Consider the following 10,867-nt stretch of genomic DNA (forward strand, 5'->3'; position numbering starts at 1 on the left):
CCAGATCCCCTTTTTGAAACTGAGTGCTCTTACATTGAAGCAAATCTCAAAGAGTTTCTAGACTGGACTGCCAAAGATAGAGAATCAGTTGTTGGGCCATTTTCTGGATATCACTCCAAAGAGTTCTGGGTGTATGCTGATTACAAGTACATTGCCCAGCTTTTTCAAAACAAACCCGCCATGTTTCAGGTAAACCTTTTCAATTCCAGTTGCCTTTGATTCCGAAGACCTTAGAATGTACTTCAACAGAATTTATTCATTTTTGCTTTTGTCAATTTCAGCTTTTACTAAAACATTTTTTTATTATGTTATAACTGTTAACATTAGTTAATGCATAGTAAACTAACATGAACAATTGTATTGGCATTAAAGGCGGAGTGCACAATGTTTGAAAAACGCTTTGGAAAAGGGAATCGGGCCGACTACCAAAACACACTTGTAGCCAATCAGCAGTAAGGGGCGTGTTTACTAACCGACATCCTTGCCGGGGTTGCCTATGTGTGGGGGTGGGTCTATCAAAAGAAGGTCCAAATTCTAATGGGGTACTAGGGGCGTGTATGTTTAGGTGATTTAAAATATCAACATTAGCTTTCAAACATTGTGCACTCCGCCTTTAACACACATTAACTAAGATTAACAAATGCTGAAACGCTATGGGGCATTTTCCCGGACCGGTCTTATCCTAAAATGCATGTTTGAGATGCCTTAATTTGAAAACACCTTGTATTGACATATCTAAACACATATCAGTGCCAATGTTTTGTCTCAAGATGCACACCAATATTGTTTTTTGTAAGGTTTGTTTGTAAAAACTACTTTAATGTCCTAATGAAACTAAGGCCTAGTCCTTGACAAATCTAAAACCTGTTCAGGAAACCACCCCTTTATTACTCATTATTACTTTATGTTAGCTAATTCATTTACTAACATTAACAAATACAACATTATGTTCTTTCAGAAGTTTGAATTGTTTTGAACCGCTATAATGAGATTCATGAAAAACATTCATTTGGACAAGACACTATTCTCCTAATATTCTCCCATCATCAATCATATTTTCAGACCTCATCATGCAGCACATTAACCCATTCACTTTGTCAGCGTGCCAGTTTTGCCCTCCTGACTAATCCTTTATGAAGTGGAGCAGTATGGCTCGCAGGTGCTATCATCTTTGATCAATAAACAGATTTAAATCGTCATTAGTATGCATTGCATTACTCCCCTTGGATGCTTACCTTTGATTTTATGAGCTCTGTGAAACTGTTTATTACAGTTGTTCCAACATCTCTGAAAAATGTATCAGATATTAAGACCAATTAATCACTCCCTGCTGTTTTATTATTTCAACAAAATATATCCCATGGCATATCATTTTCACACTGTGGACACTTAATGATATTTTGTGACATTCTATATTGTGTTTTCTCTAAGGGAGCAATGACCGAATGCTCAGTTCCATCTTTCGTTCATAATAAGTGCTTATACGTTGCCTGTATCGTCTCTGCCGAGTAGGACACCCGGAGACAAGCAGGCAGGGGACTCTCTACAATGATGAATAGGGTAGTTTAAACACTGCTGAGGGCAATTCATTTATGGTCCCCCTTGGAAATGGCAATAGTTTTCATTTATCTATTTTTTAGGGCTGCATCTCTAAGTGTTTCCTTTTTGTTTTATTGAAGTGTATTGACATCAAATAGACCATCAATTTATATTTAGCGTTATGTAAACAAACACTATACCTGCAGGATGTACTGTGGTCAGACTTTGGCTTTCCTGGCCGAGATGGACGTGACAGCACTATTTGGATTGGCACACAGGGTGCAAACACTCCATGTCATCTTGATTCCTATGGTTGCAACCTTGTCTTCCAGATTCAAGGCAGGTAAGAACAAAAAAAAAACCTAAAAGTGACAAAAATTATTTCATGTAAGGGCTGAACCATACTTTCAGTATCTTTACAATATATTTCATAACATATAGTCATAAATTTAGACATAATTTTTTATTTAAAGAGCTGTAAGAAGTCTCTATAAATTAACTACCAAATTAGACAACCGGTAACCACATGCCCACCAGATTTCAGTAAACCCATTCAGTAGTACCTGTCAGATATAAGGGACCTTTTATGTGTACTATTCAGAACAAATCACATTTGGCACTTTTTCAAGGTGTTAAACGTAAATGGGTAACACGTTGTGTTGTATGATAGAAAATGTGTACCTGCAAATAAGCTCCTTTAAAGGGACACTTCACTTTTTTTGAAAATATGCTCATTTTCCAGCTCCCCTAGGGTTAAACATTTCAGTTTTTCAGTTTTTGAATCCATTCAGCCGATCTCCGGGTCTGGCGGTACCACTTTTAGCATAGCTTAGCACCATCCATTGAATCTGATTAGACCATTAGCATCGCGCAAAAAAATAATCAAAGAGTTGACTAGTTCCTAGTCTTATCTGCATAGAAAAGCCCAACTTTTAATTTTCTGTCGGTCTTAGTACACAGTGTAGTTACAGAAGGGTCAAGTTTTAAATAGGAAAAATATCAAAACTCTTTGGTTATTTTTTAGCACGATGCTAATGGTCTAATCAGATTCAATGGATTGTTCTAAGCTATGCTAAAAGTGGTACCGCCAGACCCGGAGATCAGCTGAATGGATTCCAAATCTGTAAAAATTAAATGTTTAACTCTAGGGGAGCTGGAAAATGAGCATATTTTCAAAAAAGTGGAGTGTCTCTCAAATATCAGCAAATATCAGCTGTTAAATTTTTTCTTTTACTTTTTTAACCCCATGCACAATTTGTCTTAAAATAGTGTCTATAAATGTTGTTTATATTTAAATAATGTTTAAAAGCACAAATTGTAACATTTTTGTAAATAAAAAAATGCCAAAACCACTTGCACAGTGTAATATATTTGAGGCAGTTTTGTACTTGCATTATCCTAAAAGTTCCTAAGGATTTCTAAATCCAAATAAATAATGGCTCGTCCCATGTCATTGATGATGCAAAATCCCGGTTTTCGAACTATGGCAACACATGGGGTTATGCAACATGTTATACGGCATCAAGCACGTCGCTGTTGTGCGGTTCATTATTGCTTTGAAAATGCAACATCTGGCAGCGAAACGTACCTTCTGTGCCTTTAAAGAAACAGCAGATCCTTTCCTCAAGAGCTTTGTTTTTCTTTATGTTAGTGCACCTAATTAATTCATGAGCTATTAATGGAAGTAATTCTTCCTTCCCATTAAATAAACAGACAGTACAGTGATGTGATGGAAGAACAGCTATTGGGAGTTGTTATTTACTCTATCGTGAGAAGCTGAACCTGACAGTGATACACATCTACCTTCATCTTATCCTTCTGTGAAGCTTGTCTTTGTAATTCTTTATTGATGCTTCTTGTATTGAGTTAAACCAGTCAAATAACAAAAGTACAGTACATCTTTATCTATTTTTCCTGTTTCTTTCTTTAAAAAAAAGGAAAAAAAGAAATTGTACTAACCAACCCTTGGCTATGTATACTGTGTTGGACTTGATGAGACTATTTCCAGTGCATTTATGTATTGCTGTTCTTGTGTTGCTAATAATTGCTTCTATTGTTTACCTCATTCATTTGTAAGTCGTTGGACAAAAGCGTCTGCTAAATGACTAATGTAAATGTAAATGATGCCCTCTATAATCTAGGAAACGATGGCACCTCTTCCCTCCCGATGACACGCCGTGCCTCTACCCGACTCGTATACCCTACGAGGAATCCAGCGTGTTCAGCCGGGTCAGTGTTGTCCAGCCTGACCTGAAAAAGTTTCCCGCTTTCAAAAGAGCTCGAGTTCACACGGTCACTCTGCAGCCTGGTCAGGTAAACACATCTTGATCTTGCTAATGGTGTATTGTTGTTAAACTGGGATAACTGGTATGTCAGGGCTTTTTGTGCAGTCGCCAGAGGCTTGATGAGTAGCAAATTTTATGTTTGTTTAAGTTTACAGGCATCATCGTAGAGTGTCAACAAGCCACATGATTCAAAGTATCAATCATGCTCTTTAGTGCAGGCATTTGTGGGACGGGTTACGAACCAAAGTTTAAAACTTTATTTTTTTCAATTAAAAAAATTAACAATAATAATACTGTAATGCTAACACTGATGAAATAACTACAAAAATAATAGTAGAATAGATTTTAAAACACATTATTACACAGCTCATTAGAAAGCTTGATTCTGATTGGCCAGTCGCAACCTTTGCAGGTTTGTTTTTCACAGATAGGTACAGTTTAAAGCAACACCAAAGAGTTTTTTTTACCTTAAAATAACGTTTCCAAAAAAGTTTCAGTGGTTCATCCACTCAAAACAGGGTGAATGGCACTTTCACATTCGCTTTGCAGCCCTCTATCGGCCAAAACCGCACTAAAGAAGTTTCCAATCGTCGGGTAGTGGTCCTGTAGCTCGAGTGAAAACTACAAAAACTTGCTTTACTGCAGACCTACAATTCAATCAGAGCCAGCTATGCTGCAGTATTTACGACAGTGGTAATGAACAATTGCGCTTCTAACTTGTAGGCGGAGCAAAGAACAATAACTCTTTAGTGTTGCTTTAATATAAATATGTATTTTAATAACATATATGGCATTACAATTACAAATGTTTAAACCAGATAGCATGTTTGGGGCACCTAAATGTCTTGTCTTATCTCCGCGTGTCGTGGGGTCGTGGCTTATTTAACAACTGGCTGCCACATTATCCAGCTAATTACATGCCTATTTACCTCATAAGTAAGGTAAGGGACATTAAATATTGATTTTAAATATTTTATTTGCTCGTTTTTAACGAATGCAGAGCTTTTGCTAGGAAAACCCATTCATTTTTTAGTATAAGTCAAGACATTCAAATGTCACAAACTAATCATTTGTAAATATAATGTCTGTTATTACAAGACATATTTATATTTAATTTTTGTGTAATATTAAACTGTTCCTTGTCAAAAAGTATTTGTAGCATCCGTGTAACTGTGTGTTGGAAAAACAATTTTGGAATGTTGCGACTGGCCAATCAGAATCAAGCACTTTAGAGCACCTATATATATATATATATATATATATATATATATATATATATATATATATATATATATATATATAAAATATTATTATTATTATAAGCATAGGGTTAGCAAACCAAAAGGTTGTGGGTCATTCGATGCCTAGGGAACACAAATTGATTAAATGTATATCTTGAAATACTGCAAGCTGCAAATATATAAGAAGTTTATACCTGCATGTTTGATCTGAGAGTTGCTGTAGTGATGTCATTGAGCACATTTTTCTAAAACAGTCACTGTAACGTTTCCCAATTGTCTTTCTGAATGCTGTATCGCAACAACAGGCCCTCTGTGTGCGGTGTAAACGATGTGTAAATGAATGTTGTGTGAAAGCTGTGTGTGTGTGAATAGCACACCCTTTTTCAGATTCCAGCAGCGTGTGTGAAACCTCTCCTCTCGAGCTCTTTGAGAGGCAAGACGGTGGCAAGGCAATTAGCGGCGGTCTAACACAGCGAGCACACTCTCAGAGAGCCCTCACACTTTTCACAGCATACTAATGAAGACAAGAGACAAACTTTTTTATACCAGTGCAGCTTACACTGCTCCATTGACTCCAATACACACAGACAAAAATGCCAACTTTCCTATTTAAGTTTTTCTTTACGTCTGTCAAAAATATACAAAATGCACAGAATTGTGTTAAAAAAAATTATATTCTATTTAAAGGGATAGTTCACTCAGTCATTATTTTTTCACCCCCCATGTTGTTTTAAACCTATGAGTTTTTTATTCTGACGAACACAAATGGGTGATTCTCACGAAATCCAGATTTAGAAGGTGTCCAGCATCAGAATTTTTTTAAAGCCCTTGAAGCCATTTTGTTTTTGAACATATAAGATTAAGGTCTGAACTTACTATAACCATTATTTTTAGAGGATTTAAAAAATATTTCCTATAGAATTATTTAAATTTTTTAGATTATCATTATCAAAAATTATCTTTACCACAACATGATATTACATTAAATATATGCATTTACAAACCCATGTTTCCGTAATGAGAACTAAAAAGTAGTCTAGGTACGAGTGTTACAGTCAAGTATGTCCCTTCCAACTATGTTTTTTTTTTTTTTTTTTGAAAATATTAGTTCCTTGAGGGCTTAAACAATGATTGAAAATTGTTGCGGAGGATGAAAAAATTGGTCTTGGATACATTTATATTCCTTTATTATTGTCTCTATATTTACCAATGATCACCAAATACCACGTTTCTTTACTGTAAATGCATTTACTTTTTATCAAAATGTTTCATGAGACCTCATAAGTCTAATTTCGCGAGAATCACCCAAATGAAGATATTTTGTAAATGATTGTAACCAGATTAAATTGATGATTTTTATCAAAACACCAACTGCATTGACTCATTTTACAATCCCACTAGCATATTATGTAGACAAAATAAAATCTTTTAATTCGCGTGAGGAAGCTGGCATTTTTACGCACACTGTTATGTCATTGGCTATATGCCACTGCTGTAATGGCTTATTGCACTATTACTGTTAACGATTATTTGATTGATTGATCGTTAATTTAAATGATCATCGAATATGGGAAAATGCATAATTTGACATCCCTAATGCAAACTAAGGACAGCTGGAAAACAGGCCAATCTCAACGTAACACCGACTGTGACATTATAGTCATGATGTACGCCCCAAACATTAAATTACACATTAAATTAAGTACAATGTGGTTACAATGCTTAAACAAAGTTGTGACTGCTGAGTTTGCACTATATGCTAGTTAATGATATATGCTAGCGTTTAAGCTAAAGTTCTACATTACAGTTACATTTTGGAGGTCCATACTGAAAAAACACAAACTTACCACTCAAAAACGCTCAAAAGCCCTATTCGGACGGGATTAGTTTTACAGGGGGACCTCTGAGAAAATCGTGCTTCTCAGAGGTCCTCTGTGTTTTTAATCCCGTCCGAATCGGCCATGTCTGTGTTTTTCTCTGACGACCTCCGTAAAAATTCCAGAGCAATTTACCTACTGTTTTTCGCCGAACTCAGAGGTCCTCTGAGAAATTTAATCCCGTCCGGATGCAAATGTCTGTGTTTGCCCGCAATATCTTTTGAAAACGCGGTTCATTTCGTGTTTTGGCCAACTTGATCTGCCGTAAGGTCTTACTAATGCGGGTATATTGTATTTCCTGAGTCCCATTCATTCAGATATGAATGTTTTTTCGCATTCGGCAAAATAAAGTAATTAAATCAAGACGAGCTGAATATCATACACTGTTAAGACTAAACACTGATATATCATTAACATTATAAGAAACTCCGTTCAAAGTTGTTCAACTCCGGAATGGTAATGTTAATTAATAAAGATATTAAATTGTATTAATCATTATTTCTTCATTATTTTGTGTTTGTTATAAGCAGACAGTTATATAAAACACGTAGGCTAATGTTACTTTAGTAGGATTTGTATATTTTATTTTGATTTGTTAAAATTAAATTAATAAATTACATGTTCTGTCATGATTTTGCATTTAAAGCAAAATATTAAACATTACAAACACGCGTATCCAGAGCACGTGCTACTGCAACGCCCAAATGCATGAAACAGACACTCCCATCTCTGGAATAGCCTGCATCATTTTAATCCCGTCCGAATCGGTACATAAAATCACAGACGTCCTGGGGGACACGCTGAAACTCAAACGTCGTTTGGAAAACTAATCCCGTCCGAATAGTGCTAAACACTAAGTTTGTTTACACACACAAAGAGCTACTGAAGGAGCATAGCTCAACATTATCATTCATGACCCTACAAATAAGGAAAAAATAGACTATTTCATTATAAAAGCAAATCCTATTGTTTTAAATGGACATGTTAACACATTTCTGGATAATTTTTGCACTTGATAAAGCCACATACCTTCTATGTAGATATCAAAGAAACTAGCATTATTTTAATGCATTGTTTGGCACCTTTAAATTCTTATGAAAGTCTCTGGATTACACTGAATCTAGTTTAGATTTATATGTGATGACCTCAGATGCAAAAATACTCTCAAAGCCACAAAAATGAGATGATGGTATTAACTGAATGCTTTCCATCAAAAATACAGGTTTGTTGGCATCCATTAAGATTCTGATAAAAAATGCTTAATTACAAGAAAACATGTCAGACGCACATAGAGGGTTTTGCATCTGAGCCCTTATGTAGAAACTCTCACTCTCTTAACACTGTTTATACTGGATGTGGATCAGTTTCTGACATTTGGTTTGGTGTTTGTTTACTGTGTTATTTAAAAAGTTTGTTTAAATTAAAAAGTACTGTATGTGAAAATCTACTGACCCTAAACTAATCTGTAACTATTGCTAGAATATTGATTTGCTTTTTATTGCTTGAGCCAAGTATTGTGATATGAGACAGAACACAGCTGCCACCTGGTGGTAAATTCTGCTTTATTATTTATCCCAGCTTGTATTTTTTTTTTAATAACTCACTATCTAGCTTAAGGCTAGACCTAGACTAAAACACACGTTTGAGCTGTCACAACTAAAAATATCTTGCACTTACATATGTCAGTGCCATTGATTTGAAGAAGTTTTTACAAGCATACCTTACAAAAAAACACTGGTGTGCATCTGAAGACAAGAAAATGTCACTGGTTTATGTTAAAATTAATCAGGACAAGGTGTTTTAAATGAAATCAGCTCAAATATGCATTTTAGTCTGGGACTAAGATAAGCCCTGTCCGGGAAACCGCCCCAAGATGGGTTATTTTAACACATTCGTTTTAAGAGTGCAGACAGGGTTTAGATAAATCAAGGATTGGGCATTATTTATAGTAGCTATTTAAGTAGATTTTACAAGCATACATTGCAAATAAACATTACTGGCGTGCAAAACAATGCCACTCATATATTTTAAGATTTTGAGTCCAAGCTGGTTTTATTACCTGTGTTTTAGTCTGGGACTAGGCTTAAAGGAAAACACCACCGTTTTTCAATATTTTACAAGGTTCTTACCTCAACTTAGATGAGTTAATACATACCTATCTTTTTTCAATGCATGCACTTTTAATCTTTGTACAGCGCTTCTTGAAAATGTTAGCATTTAGCCTAGCCCCATTCATTCCTATGGCTCCAAACAAAAGTTTTATTGGGTGCCACTGCCACCATACTTACTTGTGTAACTACTCATGTAACAGTCTTTAAATAGGGAAAACATGGAAGTGTTTGGTTGCTTCTAAATAGGCTAAATGCTAACACAGTCACAATGTGCTGTGTTGTAGTTCTCGAGACCGGTCTCGGTCTCAAGACCACTTTTTAAAGGTCTTGGTCTCGTCTTGGAATCGACCTCATTTTTACTCTGTGTCGTCTCGTCTCGGTCTCAGACAAAGAGGACTCGGAATTTTATTTCAAGACCGGTCAAGACCACAACTGATGGCACACTACAAAAAATTATTTTCAAGAAAAAAAAATCTTCGTATTTTTGTCTTGTTTTCAGTAAAAATATCTAAAAAATTCTTGAATTAAGAAGCTTTTTCTTGACGAAAAACGACCCAAGAAAATAAGTCTAGTTTTTAGAGCAAAAATATCAAATTTAAGTGATTTTGTGCATAAAAAAGCCAATAGGGTAAGCAAATTTTTCTTGAATTTTTCTTGAATTTAGTGTTTAAGAAAAAGGTTCAAGATTTTTTTCTTACCAAATTTGGCAGATTTTTTGCTTGTTTTATTCACAAAATCACTTAAATTTGATATTTTTGGTCTAAAAACTAGACTTATTTTCTTTGGTAGTTTTGCTCATCAAGACAAAGCATCTTAATTTAAGAATTTTTAGATATTTTTACTGAAAACAAGACAAAAATACTAAGAATTTTTTTCTTGAAAATCATTTTTTGCAGTGCACATCACAAATTTATTTTTTATCATTCATTGTATGCAGTTTGGCATATGTTGTTGGCATTGATTAAGCATTGTTTAAGTTTCTCCCAATGACAGTTTTTCTAATTTTATAACTAAAAACACCTGCATTGTGTTAAGTGGATGGCAAGCCATGGAAAGACAGTTCAGATGAAATGGTTAATGCAGTGACTTGCAATGGTCTTGGTCTTGACTTGGTCTCGGCCTGTCTTGGTCTTGGACTTGACTCAGTCTCGACCTTTAAAGTCTTAGTCTTGTCTCAGTCTTGGCCAGTCTTGGTCTTGGTCATGACTTGGTCTTGGTTTAGCTGGTCTTGACTACAACACTACTGTGCTGTACAAAGATTAAAAGTGCACACATTGAAAAAAGACAGGTATGTATTAATTCATTGAGGTAAGAACATAGTAAAATCTTGAAAAACGGTGGTGTTTTCCTTTAATAAGCCCTGTCTGACCCTAACATTTCATTAAAAAGGACATTTCACTCAACTGTTATGCTAATACTTGTATTAAATTGTAAAAAACACAACAAAAGTGTTGCTAGGTCTCATACTTTTGGATCTCACTGTATCTGTTGTATAGGTTAGGGTGTACAGTATATATTAGGTGCTGTGACTGCACAGCAGTGTGGCTTTGCTGAGTTTAATAGTGCAGTAGTGTAACAAATGTATTTTTAAACCTACAAGTTTTCCATGTAGTGTCATTTAATACATGAAGACAGCCAAATGCTATTTAAAGTCGTTTTTTAGAGAGCCACACTGCAGGAAATTGATGATTAATTATGTAAAAATCGGTCTTGTCCAGCTTTGTTTGTTCTGTATTTTTATAGTTTTGACAAAGTGCTCTTGCATTTTATCAGGTTCTGTTCGTCCCCAGACACTGGTGGCATTATGTGGAGTC

At 35.2% G+C, this 10,867-nt stretch overlaps 1 protein-coding gene across 3 annotated transcripts in view; it reads left to right on the plus strand.

Annotated features, from left to right (window-relative positions):
* The window catches only part of hspbap1 (hspb associated protein 1), a 464,289-nt gene that overhangs the window by 452,241 nt on the left and 1,181 nt on the right, over positions 1-10,867 (plus strand). For all 3 annotated transcript variants that reach the window (XM_065251995.2, XM_065251994.1, XM_065251993.1), the window contains exons 3-6: positions 5-189; positions 1,746-1,882; positions 3,681-3,852; positions 10,827-10,867. The exon at positions 10,827-10,867 is cut by the window's right edge and continues 43 nt beyond it. In XM_065251995.2, the coding sequence (XP_065108067.1) occupies positions 5-189; positions 1,746-1,882; positions 3,681-3,852; positions 10,827-10,867 (535 nt within the window). The remainder of the gene's footprint in view (positions 1-4; positions 190-1,745; positions 1,883-3,680; positions 3,853-10,826) is intronic.

This window comes from Paramisgurnus dabryanus, chromosome 15 (genome assembly GCF_030506205.2).
Source record: "Paramisgurnus dabryanus chromosome 15, PD_genome_1.1, whole genome shotgun sequence".
NCBI classification, from domain to species: domain Eukaryota; kingdom Metazoa; phylum Chordata; class Actinopteri; order Cypriniformes; family Cobitidae; genus Paramisgurnus; species Paramisgurnus dabryanus.